The sequence below is a fragment of the Hoplias malabaricus genome, chromosome 4 (genome assembly GCF_029633855.1).
Source record: "Hoplias malabaricus isolate fHopMal1 chromosome 4, fHopMal1.hap1, whole genome shotgun sequence".
In the NCBI taxonomy this organism is placed as follows: Eukaryota; Metazoa; Chordata; class Actinopteri; order Characiformes; family Erythrinidae; genus Hoplias; species Hoplias malabaricus.
In genome coordinates this window covers 36,633,910-36,655,037 of record NC_089803.1, presented here as the reverse complement: position 1 = coordinate 36,655,037, position 21,128 = coordinate 36,633,910, and the positions used below count along the sequence as shown (strand labels likewise).

The window sequence follows — 21,128 nt, the reverse complement described above, 5'->3', positions numbered from 1 at the left end:
TGTGAGGGAAAGGTATATTTTATCTTATCCGTTGGCTGTTGCAGGAGGCGCAGTCTCTTGGGCTTCTCGAATTACAATCAATAAAACCAGGGTCCTTAATGGACCGTTTCACCATGGTAGGGTTTTTTTTCCTGCTGCAATATCCTCATGTTCTGCATGATGAACTAAATTAACGAAACGTATTCTAGACGTGCGATTAATGATATTTTGTCGCATTGCGTGTTACAGGGAACATTTTCATACAGAAATTTGAGAAATTATCAAATATAGTTCCCTCTAAGTAAATCAAAACGCGACGAGGTCAGTTTCAAAAGTAGTTCCGGCTACCGACAGAAAACGATCGAGAGAGATAGAAAGAGAGCGGAAGAGTCTCTCTCTCCCTCTCTCTGCTGTAAAACGTTGATCTCGATATTACGGACAGACCTCACTGTCAGATTTCAGCGGACTTGTTCAGGAGCTGGACATGACATAAACTGGCCAATTTCGGATTCAAAACAGGTACGGTCATTTATATTTGTCCGTGAGTAGACCTCTCGCATATAACTTGTGGTTAGCCAAGACTAGTTGACCGCTCTTTAAGTTTATTAATGGGACGTGCTGTGTAAAATCCCCTAAAGTCAGCGACTATGTCCAACGATGTTTACTTTAGCTGAAGTGTAGAGAAATTAGCACTAAGTGTTCTGCCTCGTTGATGATTCATGATTAAATGACTCGAGCGAGAGGCTATCGCTAAATGAAAACTAAAACTGTACAGTGAGTTAGTCGTCGGCTGCATCGAGTCTCGTGATGTTGGGAGTTGGGCTTAGGTCGACCCCTTTCCAGAATTATCAGCTCCACCTTAAACAGTGCAGCCTTAGATAGTGTAACCGCCGCGCCATTTAAGGTGGAATCGAGAATAAGGAACAAACTTCAGCCGTGTTGTTGTACTGAAGTTAAAAAGTGTCACGGCTTTGGACTGTTCCTGTGTGTCAGCGGGACTGATTTCTCCGAGTGCGGTGGTAACGCTGAGCATTGGGCTCCGGGAGGAGGACTGAGAATAGGTGTGTTATTAAAGCAGGAGTGCGCGATTTTTTTTAAAGCAATGTTTTGTTAACTCTATTTCTTTAAATACACTTTACATTATGATAGCAATCAGTAAATTAAACTATATAGAACATACACAAATAGATTCTTCTGTAAGTTCAGTTATTTCATTCAGACCTAACAAATTGATTGGATGATTTAGCTGCCTTGATCTGATCAGCACTTAGACCCGTGGTTCCTGTATGCACTATACTTCCAAATATATTCGCTAGGCTGCCTTTGCACACATGAATTTACGTGACATCCCATTCTTTATCCATAGGGTTTAGTATAATGTTGGCCCACGCTTTACAGCTATAACAGATTTAACGTTTCTGGGAAGGCTTTCCACAAGGTTGGAGTGTGTTTATGGACATTTTTGACCATTCTTCCAGAAGCACATTTATGAGGTCACATGCTGTAATGATGAGAAAGGCCTGGCTCACAGTCTCCGCTCTAATTCAAATTCAAAATCTCTTGAAATCTCAAAATCTCTTGGAATTTCATTGGAACTATGGGGCTAAACCCAACTCCTGAAAAACCCCACACCATATTACCCCATCCGCCAAACGTTACTCTTGGCAAAATGCAGTCACACAAGTACTATTCTCGTGGCAACCGCCAAACTAAGCATATTGCTGGATGGAGAAGCATGATTCATCACTCTAGAGAACACATCTCCACTGCTTTAGAGTCCATTGGTGGCGTGCTTTACACCACTGCATTCAATGCTTTGCATTGCACTTGGTAATGTAACACTTGGATACAACCACTTGACCATGGAAACCCATTCTATGAAGCTCACTACACACTGCTCCTGAGCTAATCTGAAGGCCAAATGAAGTTTGGAGGTCTGTAGCAATTGACTCTGTAGAAAGTGTGTGACTTATGCGCACTATGCACCACAGCATGCTCTGACTCCGTGCTGTAATTTTATGTGGCCTACCACTTTGTGGCTACCTTTCTGTTGTTCCCAGTCACATTCACTTTGTTATAATACCGCTGACAGTTGATTGTGAAATATTTAGTAGCAAGGAGATTTCATGACTGAACTTGTTACACAGGTGGCATCATGGTACCATGCTGGAACTCACTGACCTCCTGAGAACGACCCATGTTTGTCGAAGCATGTCTGCATGCCTAGGTGCTTGGATTTATACACCTGTGGCTAGGGCTGGGCAATTAATTGAAAATTAATCAAACTTGACATTCAGAACTTCTAATTGACACAATTTTGTATATATCAATTATATTGATTATTTTTATTCTGTTATCTCTCCACTGTGTGTTCACGTACTGTCCTTTTAAAAACAAGCTTCCAAACTGTAGTTACATGATTCTGCCCCTAATTGCCACATGGAAGCAAACTAAACGCTGAGGCCGACCGAGCGACTCAAGCAGCTTGTACCAAATAAAAACATTTTCTAAAATGTACAATTAATCTTGATATTGATTTGCGCTCATTTCGCCCAGCACTAGCTGTGGCAGTAGACTAGTAATGAGTGGAACACTTAAATGAAATGATTATTTGTTTGTTTGTTTGTTTGGATGGATGGATGGGTGAGTGAATACTTTTGGCACTGTAGTGTAATTACCTACTACAGCTTTAAGGAATGTGTAAGCTGACTGTCAGAACACTTTCCTTTGCCCAGTCTTTTTCTCATAGCTATAGCCACTAAACCACTGTGGGTGTAGTAACTTCAGATACTTTGTTTTGTTGAACTTTCTAAAAACACCGACGTTTTTTTTCTTTTCTTTCCTTTTTTTTTTTAAAAAAAAAGGACTAAAGCACACAGTCAGTAACATTGCAGTCATGCTCTTTGTAAATTGAATTGGCTCAATCATATGACTGGTGGCAGCACTTAAGCAGCAGTGACTCTCTTCATAAATATTGTCAGCCAGACAGAATTTTACTGTCTGTGCTTATTTAGCTTGAAGATGTTTTGCAAGTTAAAGGTGTACAGAAGTATCTATGTGCTAAATCTGACATGAAAAAATGTGCATTTTCAAATTGTCTGTTTGAAAAAGGTCACTCTGGTCCAGCATTCTTGTCTTTGTGGTTGTAGTTTGCGTGCTTCGCCACTGGAGGCCACCTTGACTAGTACACTAGTGCATTGGTTAGGATTTTATTAGGATCTAGGTAAGTGAACTCCAGTAACAGGTGGCCACTCTGGTGAAATTGATTAGTGAAACATTTACACACCTGTACACTCAAATCTCTCTCTCTCTCTCTCTTTCCATTTCTTCCTCTCAATCCTGTGTAATTTTTAACTCTCATTTTTTATTTCCTATAGCTCAGCAGGATGATTCCTGTAGTGCCTGATTCCTACACTCATGTCTTGGCAGAATTTGACTGTCTAGACCCTCTACTCTCTGCTTTGCGGCTGGACTCAGGTAGACTTAAGGTAACACTGCCAGTTCACTGATACTCAAGCCCAGTCCTTAATAGTGCACTCACTATTATGCTCTGGCAGTCCACAACTCAGTGTTCATTTGAGGCTGTAGGGCAAGTCTCCTCAAACCTTTTAATCAAAGGGCCATGACTGCAGCCAGAGAAGAAAATGTAGAAAAAAATAACTATATATAATTTCATAAATATTTTGCATAAATTCCATTTATTGTTTCTTTATTGTTTTTTTAAAGGCATAATATTTAGAAAATGTAAAGTCACTGTGGAGTACAGGGTGGCTATTTGTTCCGTTTGCACATCTACACTAAGTCTTACAGTAAATGTGTGAGCGCACATGGAAAACTTCTTGCTGAAAATCTCAAATATTGAATCGAAAAGAGCAGGATTAAAGTGGCCCTAAAACACCATAGTAGCTTGTGCCACTATCCCTTAAACAATACGAGACACAATGTTGACAGCGTCTCTCATTCAGCCATGTGTTTACAACGCTTTGTCTCCTTACAGCCACAGCCTCTCACACATTAGGGAAAAAGGGCAAAGCCAGTCTTGTTAGTAGTGTGGGTTTAGGAGGCGGGATTTGGAATAGAGAACTAGATTGTAACTGTTTGTATGAAATGCACTGACAGACGAATGTATTGTAATTTTCACCCAAAATGATTGTGAGGGACAAATCAGTAGTTGCTGGATTAGTATAGAGACATGTCCATTTTGTCACTACCCAAATCTATGCCCTTGGCCAGGCCACATGCTTTTCTGCTGTAGAAAAGGGCCGTAGTTTGAAGATCCCTGCTATAGGGTGTCCCAGTTTTATTTTAGCAGATCAGTTGAGTGATCATGAACACCCTCTGTGTGCCTTTACTGCAGATTTTGGTGAGGACTGCATATATACGGGTCCAGAAGTATCCTGTTAACCAAATTTTCATGTTATACAGGCAAAGACCAGCTTGGACCAAAAAAAAAGCTATTAAAAGCTATTAAAGCTATTAAAATGTGAATATGAATACAATAGATTATTAACTGAATTAGTCACTGAGATGCATTGTATTTCTAATCTTAATGGATCCACTGTAGTTTAACAGATTAGCCCATTTAAAAATGTTACAAAAATCAAGTGCTTGTAAAGTCTAGAGATCTCACCAGTCTGTCCCAAATGGACACATCTAAAACAAGCAGCCTTGATCTAAAAATTATATCTAAATTCACTACACCACTAGAAAGCTTTACCTCATCATAATTTACTAAGTTGAAAGAATTTTTTAGAAGAAAATATAAGCTATTTGACAGGAGCTTCTTAAATTTTCATTGCATAACCACACTACTTTAAAATCAGAAATTATATGGGTAAAGCCTGTATTTATACGGATGAGTATTCCTCATTATTTGAAATATTGCTCATGTTCACTCTGTATTTATAATGTTTATTGTGCCCAGTGACTTTAGAAACTTTGGCGGAGGGCCTACTTTTTTGTTCTATAGAACTGAAGCTATAATTATATTATATACTCAAATTTGATACCAGAGTCTGCACAGTAGAGAACAGATGCATAGACTAACCATCCCCCTTCTTTCAGAGCTTAGAAAGTCTCAGACTGCCATATTGGCAGCGCAGAAGCAGAGCAGATATTGTATAGGCTGCAAATAGTTTAATAGTTTCCTTTTGTCAAACTGCATCTGCACCATGTCTGAGAATTTTCCATTCCACCTTAAACACTGTAGTATTTAAAGGGAACATCTATGATTGTGGGGAACTGCAGTTCTCTCTTGTTTACATTTAGAAATTCTGAGTCTTTTTAATGGAATGGTAAGATTGCTGAGAAAAAGATTGTTTGCACATGGTGGAGATTTACCTTACGGAGCAGGAATAATTGAAAGTTTTCAGCTTTTTAAAGTTTGGAGTTCTCTCCATTGTCTAAAAAACTCCAGATGCTTTTTTTTCCACTATGAGCGGATAGAGAAAGCCTAGCATACTGTGTCGTGACACTTTGTTTTACCTCCATTTATTGACACAGGGGGGTTTGTAAACACATTAGGCTGGTTTTAAGCACTCGGACTGACTGGAGAGCTAGCAAATGGAGAGGAAACATCTTCAAAATATTATAAAAAGTGTTTTTGATTACAAACTAAAAATGGACAGATTTGCCTTAGAAAACATATGGGGGAGGGAAGAGCTACATCATACTGCCACCAGTCAGCAGAGGCACTAGACCTGTGCAGGCTTCAGGTTAGAGAGACGTTGTTCTTTCCATGTTTTCTACAGGTGCTCATTGCCCCTAACAATACATTAATGTAGCTACCATCCTCCAGCTTTTTTGCATCTCTTACCCTCAGTGTTGAGTCATAATGTATAATAGTGATAATGATTTTAATAATTAAACAAAATGATTGAAATTCAAAGTTGTCTTAGGGTGGATATTATGTGTTATTTATTTCTTTTTTGTGTGTGTGTATGTGTGTATTAGTGCACATGCATTGCAGTGTCAAGGAAATGGCTTGCACTTGGGACCTCAGCTGGAGGGTTACATCTCATCCAGAGGGATGGCTGGAAACAGAGGCTCATTTTAACACACAAGGTGATCAGTGTGTTTTTGGTGTTTAATGTTGATATGTTTCATTAATTTAATTTAAGCTGCAACTTTTTTTTTTCCTCTGTAGGAGGGCTCCATTACACAGGTAGCATGTTGTCCCCATGATGAAGACTTTATTGCTGCGGCAACAAGGTACTCCCTCTAAATATATTATGAGTATTCATTTGTTTCTAATTGATTGCTACTGTGTATTATTTTAAAAAACCTTTGAATTTTATTTGTGAGCATGCACTTTGAATTTGTTTATGTAAATTGTGTGTGTTGACTCAGTCTCTCTCTCTCTCTCTCTCTCTCTATATATATATATATATATATATATATATATATATATATATATATATATATATATATATATATATAATATATATATATGTTTTTCTTTAAAAGTGAGGGTCTTGTGGTGGTGTGGGAGCTGCAGCTGGAGCGTAGAGGTCGTCCAGAGCGTGCATGTGTGTCATGGGAGCACCGAGGCCAGGTTATAACAGCTCTGTGTTGGGATACATTAGCTCTGCGTGTGTTCATTGGAGATGCAGCTGGAAAAGTTTCTTTTTTACGTGCTGGATCCTCCAAACATGGCAAGGTAGTTAAGAGCACTTTTCATTTAAGTGATGATCATTTATGCTTTCTACTATATGCATTTTACCTAATTAAAAACCATTGTCGAGAATTTGATGGTCTAGTTTGCTTTCAAAGCCATTGTTATATACACATGCAATCGTAAATGTGTGGACGTCCATGCTCAAATTCTATGTTTTGCTGATTTTGTATGTCAAAACATCTCCTATAAAGAGATCACACTTATGCATGTTTAATACACAGTAGTTGTTAAACTGCTGAATTGAACATATTGGGGGGAAGAAAACTAAAATATTTGGCATTGTGCACTAAAATGCATTTTCACCTTCAAGACTTTGAATATCTTGTTACTGAAAATGTCTTTTTATCTTTGTTAAAATTGCTAACATTTACATAGTCAGAATAATTTTCTATTATGACTAATTATGGAATTAAAGAGACTTTTTGAAAAACTGGAAAAACCCTCCCTGTAGTTTAAATTACTGCATTATTGTAACTTGTACCTGTAACTAAAGCAAGCAGTTTTTATGTATGTTTCCATTTATTTATTCAAAATTATGCAGGGTTCAGCATTCGTGATCTTTCCAGTTCAGACTGTCACCACAGTTGATTCTCGTGTGGTTCAACTGGGATACCTGGAAGGTCATTTGCTGGTCTCTTCACTTAGCCGGTGCTATCTCTGTGACACTGAAAGGTGTGTGGTTGTTTGGCATGGTTTTATTGATGTGCTACATGTGTTTTATTTCGCCATAAGTCCATGAGGCATTCTCAGGGATTTATTTAATACTTTATCTCAGGGAGAAGTTTTGGCGAGTGGGCAACAAGGAGCGTGATGGGGAGTATGGAGCATGTTTTTGCCCTCAGCAGCAGGGTGGGTTGAGAGGACTGACTGGGGCTAGTGGCCACCTGGTGTACTGCGCTCGGCCAGGCTCACGTGTCTGGGAGGCCAGTTTTAATGGAGAAGTGCTCAGTACTCATCAGTTTAAACAGTTACTTGCCTGTCCTCCCTTGCCTCTAATCTCAAAAAAGTAAGTGATTTTCACAGTGTGTTTATGGTGTGAACTTAGTGTTTAAGTTCTCAGAATGTTATGGTACTTCGAGAGGATTTACTGTAATTTGAGTAGTACACCATGATTGGTTTATTTTACTAATAAGTTTGAAATTTCAAAAGAGCAGATTAAAGGAGTGGTTATAAAGGCTTCCCTACAATAAACTGATTAGATACTTCTGGCTAGAATGAAGAACATGAATGAGCTGATTATATACAGTTGGACACAAAGCATGTGATTGGTTCTGATAATAATGTGCAAATAATTTCTTTGATTATACTTTTATTATTCTTTCATTATTCATGCTTTATTTCAGGAGTGAACCACAGTACAACCCAGGGCAGAAGAGTCCTCAGTCCCTTGCTTTTCCTCGACTGCTACACTTAAGGTAACTTTTGCAGAATATTGTTTATGTTTTGTTAAAACAACATGTGACTCAAATGTGTCACATTTACCTCAAAAGTGATTAAATAGAGAATTAAAATATTTTAGAGGAGTCTTTTTTTTCTTAAGATGTTTCAAATGTAAAATTAAAATTATTTTTAGCAGAACAGATAAATCGGTAGGATATTTACTTTAAACATGCATGTGGAATGATTTTATATTCCAAATATTGTGTCTGTGTATTACAGCGATCAGAACCTTCTGACATGGACAAACTCTGCGATCTATATATTTACACCCCAGAGTGGAAATGTGCTGCTCTGGACAGAGATTAAAGGTCAGAAATAATCAGATGGGACAGCTAAAATAAGTTTTTAAGTGTGTTCTTAAACTGCCAATTACTAATCTTGTATCATTTTTTATGGTACATAACAAATTTTTTTACGTTCTAAAAATGTTTCTCACTAAAAATAAAAGAAATATAAGTGTGGAACCATGATCCAAATGTGAGATCACTGTTCTGATATATCAGCACTGACAGGGAGACATGAAGCTTATAGCTGAACATAAATTGTTTTATAATGCAACATACAACATACTATGTGAGTGATGTGCACTATGTAGGATGTAGCCTCAAAAGTCTCCCTATATCACCAATTGTCTCACATTTCCAGACAAGTAGAACCACATTATTGAACGTAAGCCAAATGTTTGAAAGAGAACTAATTTAGGCAGACTATTACAAAAAAAATATTATTCTCCAAGAATGATACTTTCTCAGAATGCAGAGTCAGCATGACAAGATTATTTACCCTGTAAACAGGGTTACAAGAATGAGACGTAAGAATATGCGGCTTGTGCTTTTATTGTGTAGTTTGTTTGAGAAGCTAGCAAAGAAGAGCAAAGCCAGGGCCAGTATACAATCATAGTGTATGGCCAGATGTTACTGTTTCATAAATAAGAATAACTCTTGAGACATTCAGGTACAAGAGCATAGAAATGTAATGGATGCTAACATGGAAACAGTTTTCCATTATATTCTATTATGAAAATGCTAATGTGGCTAACCCAGGATAACAGCCTTTTCCTCATTATTATAAAACACAGTGGGATACCTTTACATCACTTAATCAAAGAGGCGGTGGTCTTCTGTGTTTATAAATGATCTGAGAACCACTACAGTGGGAGAGGAATGAGACATGAGGGGTGTATTAGATAAAAATAATCTATCTTTCACATTTGTTTACATTAGTATAATTATATTTTATTTGTGGTACATTCTTCCATTATTAACAAATGCTTTTATCCAGAGTGAATTGCACAGTAATATTCATACCATTAGATTGCCTCTGACATTCATCTTACCAGAAGGAAATAGATGCATTTTGTGGATTGTGACAAAATTATACAGTTAACTTATTTGTCTGAAGATGGACTTACTACTTGTTAAATAATTATAATCATGCATAATAATTATAATTAATGAAAAAGGACTTACATTAATGATAATTTACTGCTACTGAATAAAAAATACAATAATTATGTTTGGACCTCTTATTAATACAAACATTTTATTGTATCATTTTTTTCCTCATTATATTTTTATGTAAATAATGGGAAAAATCTTATATGCTAGTGAAAATCTTTTGTTCTGTCTTCAAAATCTTGGCTCTTCTAGACATAGTAGACATTGCAATATTTCGTAGTGAGCTGTTTTGTCTCCATGACGATGGACGTTTGTCTCACCTGTCGTTGTTGCCGGCTGAACGCTGCGTGGAGCGACTGATAAGGCGGGAGTGCTGGACACTGGCTGCCACTGTCTGCTGCATGTTCCAACACTCTGTAGTGGCATGTAGGGTATGCACACGCACGCAGTCTATTACTGCCACACTTACATATGCGCAGTCTCTTAACACACTAACCAGGACATTTTGGAACTCTCAGCTGCCTGTAAAACATCAAACAAGAAACTCACATGCAAACAGCTTTCATTTAAAATCTTCTTTCTCTTTCATTATTCCTTACTTTATACCCACAGGCAAGAAAGGTCATCCCTATTGACCGTTTTGAACACCTCAAGGCCCAGCTTTGCTCTAGTTCCCAGCAGCATCTAATTGACCAGCTCGAGGAAGTTATCAGCAAGTTAGAGCCTCTAGACTCTGCCTGTAGTAGTCGCAGAAGCAGCATCTCTTCTCATGTAAGTCTGATAATAGCGAATACCTGACCAAATTGGATCAAATTATTCCCAAAATAGGAGGCAGATCTTGTTGATTTATCTGTTTGACAACCAAAGTAGGGTATCTAAAGTTTTTTTTTATCTTTGGGTAGAAATAAATCACTGTCCTTTCTACTTATATTTATCAACGTTGATTCCAGGCTGCCTGTCCCTCTAAGTTAGATTTATTATAGGCTATGTATTTGATTGCACCTTTTTTTTTAAAGTCCTGGACTTGTTGAGGGTTCATTTTAGAATATAAGCTTTCAAAGTTTCAAATTTCAGTCCAAGATAATAGTTTTAAGACAATTTATAAGGTAATTAGATGGTGACACTACTGACTTCCACTTAATAGACTGGGGTTTGACTGCCAGCCTGGTCAGGACAGTGAAATTTCTTTGGAAAAATTCCTCACCATTCTGTAGTTCCTGTTTTCTGTATATGATACAGCACAATATCAGAAAAGACTTTGTTGGTGTTTCAAAATGGAAGGTGCTCCAGATCCACAAATGAATGTGGTGATGCACTTAACATGTCCTCTTTATGTTAATCAGCAATGTTTGCATTGTTATCGACTCCATTGTAAATGCTTCTGTTCCATTAGGAAAGCTTTAGTGTTCTGGATTGTGGCATCTATCGAGTAATCAGCCGGAGAGGCAGTCAGTCCGATGAGGACACCAGTTCTCTAATCAGCCAGTCAGTGCTGGAGGAGGAGAGGCTGAAGGAGTTTAACTATGTTCAGGAGGATGAACAGGGAGAGCATGGTAAGATGGAGAATAACAGGGAGTAGACACTGAGTGTAATCAACGATCAGAGCCTAGGCCATCAGGACTAATAGTGGATGGGTTTTTATCTGGCTATAATGTGAAAAACACAGTGTTGGCTTGCATGCCTTAAAAGACATATTTGTAACTCAGTAGTATCTGACAGCAAGTATCTATAAATACATTATGTTGTGGATCAAAAGGGCATTTTATTTGATATTCTTGAGTAACTGTCTATTTTGCCTAGTAGTTCTGTGCATTGTATGGTATTAGAACTGTGAAAGACAAGTTTATGTTAAATAAAAAACTCCTAAAGCCCCTTAAATGCTGGTTTACTGTTCATTTCATCTGTTTGGCATACCTCAAGCAACTTTTTAAAAACAATATATTTATTTGCAGGCTTTCTGTATTTTTTAATAATTTTGCATTATATGTTAATCTTATATGAATAATTTATTTAGATTTATTTCTTCTTATTTTTATTTTTTCTGCTCCTTTTTGTTTGTTTGGTCTTGCCATACCCTATCTCCTCTCCTTTTTTATTCATTCTGTTATCTTTATCTACATATTTTAACTGGTTAATTACCACTCCCTGTCTGTTATGCTTATATTTCTACTTCTTTGACACTAAATTCATTGTGCATTCTATCACATTTTAATCTTTCATCCATTTTTTTTATCAAATGTTCCATGCTCCCTCTTCTTCCACTACATCTCTCCAACATTCTGTATGTGCTTTTTTTTTCTTTCCCTTCAATTTTCTCTCATTTCATATTCAGACTCTCAGTCATGTGTACGTGTAGAGGGGGATAAATCAGATCTTGGCCTGCAGTTTCATCTGCCACTCTCATTCCGCCCCAAACCACCACGCATCGCCTTGCAGGCTGTTAAAGACAGGTATTCATGCTGAGTCAAAAAAAAAAGTCGAAAAATCTACTGCATTGCTTTCTGCTTTGCATTTACAGAAATGTTCTCAGCTAAAGATGTAATAATAGGTATGATGTTTACATACACACATACATTCTCTATAATCAAACAATATAATAATAAGAAACATATGCATGGAGAGATAAAAAGACCTGATACATTTCAAGATGCTTACATATTACTAAATGGAAAAAGTATAAAGATTTTTTTTGCCAACAGAAGAGGAAGTGAAACAAAACAGAATTTTGACTGCTGAAAAAAGCACCTGGCTTAAACTAGATTATTTCTGTATTGTAACTTCCTCTTTCGATTATGGCTGCTAGATTTAAATAGAGCCATCCTCTTTTTTTCATTTCGCATTTCTTCATTCCATAAGAACGGTATGTTTGTTTTGAGTTTTCATGTTTGTATTATTTTATGACAAATTCCCTTATTAACAATCATTTTTATATATCACTATATATTATATAGTTATTATATTTTATTGTATATGTATTTCTTCTTCGTGCACTGGCTATCAGAATCAGCATTTCAGTATAGATTTTAACATTTTTCTTCCTGTCCTCCTTGGAACTTTAGTTTAATTAATGGTGAAATGTTCTCTGACCTGCATAGCTTAATCTTTGTGTTTGTGCATTTGCCTTTGTGGGTTTTATCAGTGTCTCAAGCTTTGTGAAAAAGACTACGGAGAAGATTAACACTCTGCAAATGAACTCTGACCTTTGGACCCGACCTGAGCATAGGGAGAGTGGACAGGGAGATGTCACAGCCTTAGCTGTCCCATTTTCATATGAATTGAACAATGAGTAAGTTTCTTTATGGTGATTTGTTATTACGGAGTATCACCTGTTCTGTGTAAGCATTGACTTAGTCTTCACTATTATTTTTCTAACTTCAGAACTACCAGTGAGAATGTGGAAAATGATCTGCAGGAGCTGAGAGTAGCAACAGAGAAATCCATGTGAGTACCAACTAAGAATAGTTGTAGTTTCTTCTTATATTTCTTCTTCGTCCTATTTATATTCTCTCTCTCTCTCTCTCTCTATGTTACTTTATCTCTGCATAGAACCATTTACACAAATCTAGAAAAATAGTCTAAATTATGCTCAATTCTTCACATTTTTCTGTAGCTCACAGATTCAAGATCCTCAAGTCCTTTTGGACCCAAGCTGCCTGACTGAGATTCTTTTGGAGTGGGTGCCTGTTTTGGAGAGGATTCTAGGACAAGAGGATTATGTTAACAAAGAAGGAGAAAATGGAGAAAAAACAGAGGAGAAGAAGAGCCTGGAAATGGACAGTGAAGATACAGAATCCCAGCCCTCTTCCAACCTCCTTCTGTCTGACATTGCAGAAGGCTCAAAGACAGAACAAATCAATACCTTCGCCCTTCAAGGCAAAGATGGTCCTACTGAGAGTAACGTCAGTTCCATCCCTCCTGCTCCTGTGTTTTCATCACCCTTGACAGTTTCTGTGCAGCTATTTCTACCGCATTTGCCTTCAGACCTTCAGGATGACCTCTCTCAACTTGTCTGTCTTTATCTGGACCTGGGCTGCCCGGGTAAACAAGGCGATGGAGAAGTGGAGAATGTATCTGTGTTTATGCGAAAGTTCTTTTTCCTGCTGGATCAGGAAAGAGTCAGGAGAATGTGTATGCTGAGGTACAGAGACCAACCAGATATCTTGAAGACCTTTATTGCTGGCATGTTAGGTTAGTTCATTTTTTTAAGTATTTGAATTTACACACATTTACATATGGGTTGATAATTATGATAATTGTATTTATTTATTGATTGATTGTTACAGACATATAGAGCCTTTCTAGATACCCAAGGACACTTTATAATCATCACTGCACAGATTGCCATTCCATTCAACATTCAACATTTGTTTTTCTGTCAGTGCAGCTCAGGAAAACTAATTATTGATATTTTGTATCACAACAGGGTCATTTTAAATTTTTTGTTTGGAGAATAAAATGTTTTTCTGATTTACCAGGAACCATTTGGCTTTCAGACCAAAAATATGTTGGAAAGTGCACCTGTTTGCTTAGGGTTATGAGGCTACCCAAGATAATGACGTAATTGGTTGTCTAATAAGAGATGGTCTATAGCATATTCAGGTTTTGCTCTGTGTTTTCAGAGTTCACCCATGCCAGCAAGGTGGTTGAAGTGATCCATAAAGGAGACTTGTTTAAGTCGCTGCGCTGTCTAAGAGAATTGCAGCCCTGGAATGCACCCATGCTTCTTGCACACCTTTACAGGTAAATAATATAGACACTTATATTCATATTTACATACAGATACTAATACTAGACTTGGCTCACATATTTTTAATGACCTTTTTAATTGTTGATATTTTATTTTTATTTTTATTTTTTTAAGCTGTCCATACAGTCACAGTTTATAGCAATGTCTTTGTGTACTCTTGTAAGCAGCAGGGGCCGGTTGGAAAAAACACCTTAAGTATGACACTGGCTTAACGTCTCCTTAGCTGAGGGATTTACTTAAGGGTGTTGCACAGTATCCTTTAAAAGAATAATTTATGTAAGGGATGTGTTAAGGGATTTACTGCACTAACAGATTTTACAGGAGTACTGTGGTGTGGCAGGTAGTTCACAGTCACACAGCTCCAGGGACCTAGAGGTTGTGGGTTCGAGTCCTGCTCTTGGTGACTATCTATGAGGAGTTTTGTTCTACCTTTGTCCGCGTGGGTTTCCTCCAGATGCTCCAGTTTCCTCCCACAGTCCAAAAGCACACGTTGGTAGGTGGATTGGCGACTCAAAAGTGTCCATAGGTGTGTGAGTGAATGTGTGCGTGTTGCCCTGTGAAGGACTGGCGCCCCATCCAGGGTGTATTCATGCCTTGTGCCCAGTGATTCCAGGTAGGCTCTGGACCACCGCGACCCTGAACTGGATAAGCAGTTACAGATAATGAATGAATGAATGAATGAATGAATCAACTACTCTTCATTAAGCGTATCCAGTGGGTTCTCCTGTCACGGAACACTCTCCTTGCGATACGTTCATTTACCACCGTAAACTCAACCATGTTGTGGTTAAGATCATGTTGTGGTATCAGAGGTACTTTAAGTTTTTTTCCTTAAATTGGTTGCTAAGGTGTTTTGTGCAACAGTTTAACAAACTGTAAGGGATTCCTTAAGGGCATGAGACAAAAATAAGGAAAAATAAAGGATAAGGAAATAACCTTAAATACATAAGTGAACATTTTAAGGAAACCTTAAGGAAAAGTTTTGTGCAACCAATTTTATTTTAAGGAAACCTTGGTGTTTCTTAAAAAAATGTCAAGGTGACAACCCTGTTTTATATATAAACTATATATATATTTATATATAAAATTATGAGGGATGACATCTTCTGTACTCTTTTCTCTGTTGTAGACTGTATGAGAAACATGGTGAAGTGGCTGTCCGTGCATTCCCTCAGTTCTACCCTACGATCCTTCCCTCTGATGTCATGGCTATGGTTCAGCCTAGTCACTTTTTGCCCTACCTAGATAATCTAGTTCAGTCTCAAGCTGAGGAGCAAAGGTATTGATCAATCTTAGTATGCACAGTCACTATATTTCTATATGCGTGTGATGCCTGTACTGCAGTAAGAAATTCTGGAAATTAATTTTTAATGCAATGCCAGTGTCCGCATATTCATTCACACAAGGAATTTTTGGATAGAACAAAATAGTAAAGCTGAATACTACTGAAATGGAAGTGAGGAAAATGTACTTAGAAGTACCTGACCTCTCTCAAGATTACTGTATTGTCCATACTTCAAAACAAATAATTTCTCCCTCTTCAGACTTTCCTTTTTGGGATCACTGCTTCAACCCGAGACACTGCGACAAGTCTGGTTGGAGCTGGCTCTAACCCATGATGCACCACGAACAGAGGATATGCTTACAGTTGATGGACAGCCAAAGTATGAATGTCTTTATATTTTATATATATATATATATAGTGTTTTACATATGTGTATAACAAATTTCTGGAACCGAGGGACTGTTATATTATTATATTTGATCAAACCTGGGAGTATACTGCATATATTTTTAGTATACAAATTTATTATAAACATCCACATCCAAGCCAACGGTTACTAATTATTTATAAATTTGTGTCTGATGTTTTCTCCTTTGTGAAAGGTGGCATTCTCACTACTTTTGCTGGGGTTATGGGCGTCTGTTATCATTGCTGATCCGCCTGCCTGCTGACATCACTTCCAAACAAAACATGCTTGAGTCATGTAGACTTCATGGGTAAGTACAGCAGAGTTCCAGCTTTAATCAAAAAAATATTTCTCACAAATTGTGGTGATGTAACTGAAATTTGAAACATTCATTGTTTTAATGAAATGAGGAACAGAATTTTATATATTTATATACACACGTTGGTAGGTGGATTGGCGACTCAAAAGTGTCCGTCGGTGTGTGAGTGAATGTGTGCATGTTGCCCTGTGAAGGACTGGCGCCCCTCCAGGGTGTAATCCCGCCTTGCGCCCAATGATTCCAGGTAGACTCTGGACCTACCGCGACCCTGAATTGGATAAGCGGTTACAGATAATGAATGAATGAATGAATATATATATATATATATATATATATAATATTTATTATTATTATTTAATAAAGCTGTCATTCAGATATTTCTAATGATGTATCTGCTCTCCTGATGATGGTGAGAGCGCTCCTGTCATGTTTTACAATAGACTGCTTCCTCTCACAGGTACTGGACAGGCTATCTGTATTTGTGCAATGAGCTGCAGCGTCGCACAGAGGCTTTCTCTGCCATCTGCAGACTGGATGATATGAGTCTGCTGGAGGAGCCCAATGGTAAAACAGTTATCATTGATTTTAGTGATTTAGTGCTACCCTACAGAATAAAAAATATTCTTTATGCTATTCTATCTCGAATTGAGATATTTGTTTCTTCTCTCTATGTTCAGAATAAGAGACTGTTCTATATATGTCTATATGTCTAGATAATTGTGTGTCTGTTTTTTTGTAGGTATAGTTCCATGGACTATGGAAGAGTGGATGTTATTGATTCAGCTTTGTCAGCAACCCTGCGACAGCAGCACCAACTCGGCTAGCTTTTCCATTTCAAACACAAGCAATGGCACCAGCAACAGCTCATGCATGAGTGCTATGAATGGTAAAGGTGTGGATAGTGGGCCTGGTGACCCATCAAATGGTTCCACAGATGATTCCACCCATGTGACCATAGAGAAGTTGACACTGTGCCTTGCTCGAGCTGTGGGACCTGACCAAGCTTTAGCGGCATTGCAGGAGGGTGGAACACAGCTGGAGCTCAGTCCTCACTCTGCTCTTGTGTGTGAACTGCTGAGAGTTGCTGAAAAGAGGCAGAGGTAAGGAGGAAAAGACCTCACTGGATGTAGGGACACTTAGAGGTCAACCAGAACTGCTGCAAACAAATTGATTATGAGACATGTGGCTTTTTGCAGTAATTGAATAAGGCAAGGCAAGTTTATTTATAGAGTCCATTTTGTACACAATGGCATTTCAAAATGATTTGCAGAAACAGTATAGAGCAAGAACTACCAATCAACAAATCATAACAGAAAAAAAATACTGGCCTTCACTGCTGGTCCTCCATTTCTTTGTCGTTTTTTTTTTTAAACATTCCAGATGCCATTACAGCCATCAATCCTGCTAGAAATAAAGACTTGGATGAGTTTCTCTAGGTCTTATTTAGTCAGAATAAGCCTAGCATTGGACTTAACTGCAGTGCTGGAAATATTTCACCATTAAACATTTGTTTGATATAAAATTATGATTAATTTAAAACTGGGAAACCAGCTCACATTGTTACTATAAGCACAATATGTGCAAGCTGTACACCAGTCAAAAAATTAGAAATTGCACAGGATAAAATGACATAATCTTGCACTTATTGCACATAAACCCAATCTATTTTTACACATTTCTAAGTAAACCTTGTCACAAGGGTCATTAGGTAGGCACCTCCCTTTGTTTGCGTTTCATTGAATTAACCACACGTCCCAGACTCACCACTTATCTTTTAACTGGCCACGTGAACGTTGAGCCATAATGCCCTCTTTGGTGACTTTAGGCTGTATGTAGCTCCACTGGCACAGTAAGTGCATGCTCAGTGCCACCAGTTCCATGTGGACTCTGCTGTTCCACAACAAATATATACTCACAAAACTCCTACTTTACTTTGCTACTGTAAATCCACACTGGTCCCTCTGGTGACTAAGGCTGTACCAAAGGCTGAAAACATTTTTAAATTATCTTCTTGTATTTACACCCACTGTCCATTTGATCAACTCCACTGGCTGTACAGGAGCACTTTGCAGTTCTACAATTACAGGCTGTAGCCCATCCTTTGCTCAGCATTCCTTTCTCCCTGTTCTTCAGTAGTCAGGAGCCCTACAGGGCCACCAAAGGGCAGGTATTATTTGGGCGGTGGGTAATTGTCAGCACTTTAGTGACAGTGACTGATTGTGTGTTAGTGTGTTTTGCGCTGGTATGAGTGGGTCAGTAATGGTTGTGCTGGTGGAATTTTTTAACACCTTGTCAATGACCGTGTCAATGCTGGACTGAGAATAGTCCACCAAACAAAATCATTCAGCCAACAGCAATCTGTGACCACAGATGGTGGACTAGAGCAGGGGTAATCAAGCGTTTTAGTCAGGAGGCTGATGCCAGTGTTTTGATAACTTCTAGAAAAAATAAGGTAATTTTAATGTTATGGCTTTACAGTCTACTTGACTGACTTACTATGGCTTTTCTCACTCCTCTCTCACCAGAGCTCTGATTCAGACTATGCTGGAGCGTTGTGATCGATTCCTCTGGTCCCAGCATGCCTGACTCTTTCCTGCATGGAAATTCATATTTCATTGTCTTTTTCTTCTCATCCCCATTGCTACCTTCACCAGTTTGCAAAAAAAATCTGTCTGGAATCGCCCAGGATCTGCACTACAGTCTTCCTTCAAATGTTATGTCAGGGATTGTAGGTATCATTTTTTTATTCAGTGTTGTTGTGTTGATCATGATGCAGTTGAATATAAGTAGAGTGGATATCCAATTAAGTAACAGTGCACATATTCCTAAATTTCAAAGTCCCTGTTATTTAAAATGAAGAGGATAAGACAAATATTTCATTCTAGTTCCCCCAAAAAGCCGATCATCCATCTAAGACAAACAGAAGAAAAGGTAAGAACAGGTGATAGAAAGACTCTTAACTAGTAACAGGTTTAACACTAACTGGACTTTTCTGCTACAGTGATTACTTTTCTCTAATACATAATGTGATATACAAATGTTTTTAAATTATGAAATATGCTTAATATCTAGCCCCTCCTTCCATGTTAGCATACGTTTATACTGGGACAAATCATGGCTATGGCATAGGGAAAATGTAAGTTCTTCTCTAATTTTGCTCTCTAGTGTTTATAGGTAAAACGGAAATTAGTCTGTTTCAGCGCTCATGATGTGAGACAATCTAAGATGGTGTTTTTAAAAAATTAAGTGGTTATCAGAACTGTTTTGCTATTTCATATTTTAATAGGCATATAAGGCTCATTTTCCAGTGTCAGGGTAGGGTTGTATTAAATAAAAAATTTAAGTATTTAAAATGGTTACATACCTTTTTTTTTCTAGTACTTTCAGTATTCCACAATAGTTACCTGTCCTAAAGAGGAATTCTAACTTTACATTCAGTAATTTCTTTCCTAACCAACATTTCTGTAAGCTATTTGAAGCCGGATCAGGAACTTCCAAAACTGTACCATGGTCAGCTGAGCGTTAGCTTAGAGTTAAGTATATGGCAGATATACACATTTCTTACTCAAGATTTCGGTCTGCTTGCTGTGGCAGTATCAAAACTAACCTGGTTACAATTTTTGAAGCTTAGTACAGTATTAATAATGTATTTTTTTTATAACCATGTTATTTTATTTAAAATATTATTTAAAATAATATTAAATATTTGATTTTCTATTAAAATAATGCTGGAAAATAATCTTTAATATACATATACTTTTTTGAGCCTTTAAAACAAACTAAAAAAGATCCAAAGACATTTCTTATAAATACTGAATGTACTTTCTTTTTTTTTTTTTTTATAATCATTAAGATTAACCTTGTCTAAAGATAATGTGAAAAATATTTTTTTTTGCAACAAAATTTTAGGACTTGTTAGTGACTTACTGCTTCTTGAAATGCTGGTTTTGAAGATAATGATAAATATATTTTTTATTAGTATAGTCGTGTTTATTAATTTGTTAATTGTACAGTTGGTTCTAAACAAACTGATGTATAATATATAAGCATGAAGAAAAAAATAAGATTAATTGTGCAATTTCCCACATGTATTATCTTTTGAATGTATCCAATAAATAAAGCTAAAGCAAAAACTTGTGTTCTGTTTTTTCTAACATTAATGATATTCCTTTTTTAATTACTAACGATTTTCTTCACATGAAGACTTATATTTTGTCTTCTACTTTACAAGTTGGTAAAAATGTTGAGAGGTGTCTTGCACAATTCATAGATGCCTTGGTGTTCATCAGGGCCACAGAACTATTACCAGCAAAGCAACTGGAATTTTAGAAGCAGGAATATAATGGCCAAGTATAAGGTCAACTTGATTTTCACATGGGTCAAATTGTGATCACTGAGTAGCAAACTATTTCCCCTGGGTTTTGTCAAAAAATTAAATATATATTAATTAATATATAATTGTATATTTAATATATTAATTAATTAATTAATATATGCAATCTAAGAAAATCATTTCAAGCATCTCAAAGTCTATAGCTATCCTACCAAAGCAAGAAATGTTAGATACAAAAAAACAAACAAGCAATAAAGGACAGCAGACACACAAAAAAATAATAGCTTTTTTCCGTTTTCCTGTAATACTCCTCTTGTTGATTGTGCTCTCAGACTGGCCCAGGCTCAATCTGATAGAACTCACACACCTGGAGAGAAGAGTAATGACTGAGAGGATTGGAGAAGTGAAAAAAAGAAGCTTCTGGAGAACTGATAAGAGCAAGACTTCAAATTGGCAAGTGAGGACTGCACTTGATGTCAGAGAATGAATTCCAGTTTGGTGCTCCTTAAAAGCCTTTTATTGTTCTAGGTGAGCTCCTGTGTTTGA

General features: G+C 37.2%; 1 protein-coding gene across 1 annotated transcript; it reads left to right on the top strand.

Annotated features, from left to right (window-relative positions):
• Positions 1-360: 360 nt before the first annotated feature.
• On the top strand, positions 361-20,136 carry hps5 (HPS5 biogenesis of lysosomal organelles complex 2 subunit 2). Its single transcript, XM_066669360.1, has 23 exons — positions 361-498; positions 3,357-3,467; positions 5,932-6,042; positions 6,125-6,189; positions 6,445-6,637; positions 7,197-7,327; positions 7,431-7,661; positions 7,999-8,070; positions 8,315-8,403; positions 9,745-9,923; positions 10,105-10,263; positions 10,886-11,045; positions 11,825-11,942; positions 12,632-12,778; positions 12,871-12,933; positions 13,103-13,680; positions 14,112-14,232; positions 15,369-15,518; positions 15,784-15,903; positions 16,127-16,240; positions 16,707-16,813; positions 16,989-17,349; positions 18,775-20,136. Exons 2-23 carry the CDS (start codon positions 3,366-3,368, stop codon positions 18,833-18,835), a joined length of 3,432 nt encoding a protein of 1,143 aa, XP_066525457.1. The 5' UTR covers positions 361-498; positions 3,357-3,365; the 3' UTR covers positions 18,836-20,136.
• Positions 20,137-21,128: the final 992 nt, after the last annotated feature.

Excerpts from the sequence above, each read along its gene's own strand:
- hps5 (XM_066669360.1), top strand. The coding sequence starts at position 3,366 with ATGATTCCTGTAGTGCCTGATTCCTACACTCATGTCTTGGCAGAATTT. Across the intron at positions 3,468-5,931 it reads TGGACTCAGGTAGACTTAAG|TGCACATGCATTGCAGTGTC; the intron begins GTAACACTGCCA and ends TGTGTGTATTAG. Across the intron at positions 6,190-6,444 it reads TTTATTGCTGCGGCAACAAG|TGAGGGTCTTGTGGTGGTGT; the intron begins GTACTCCCTCTA and ends TTTCTTTAAAAG.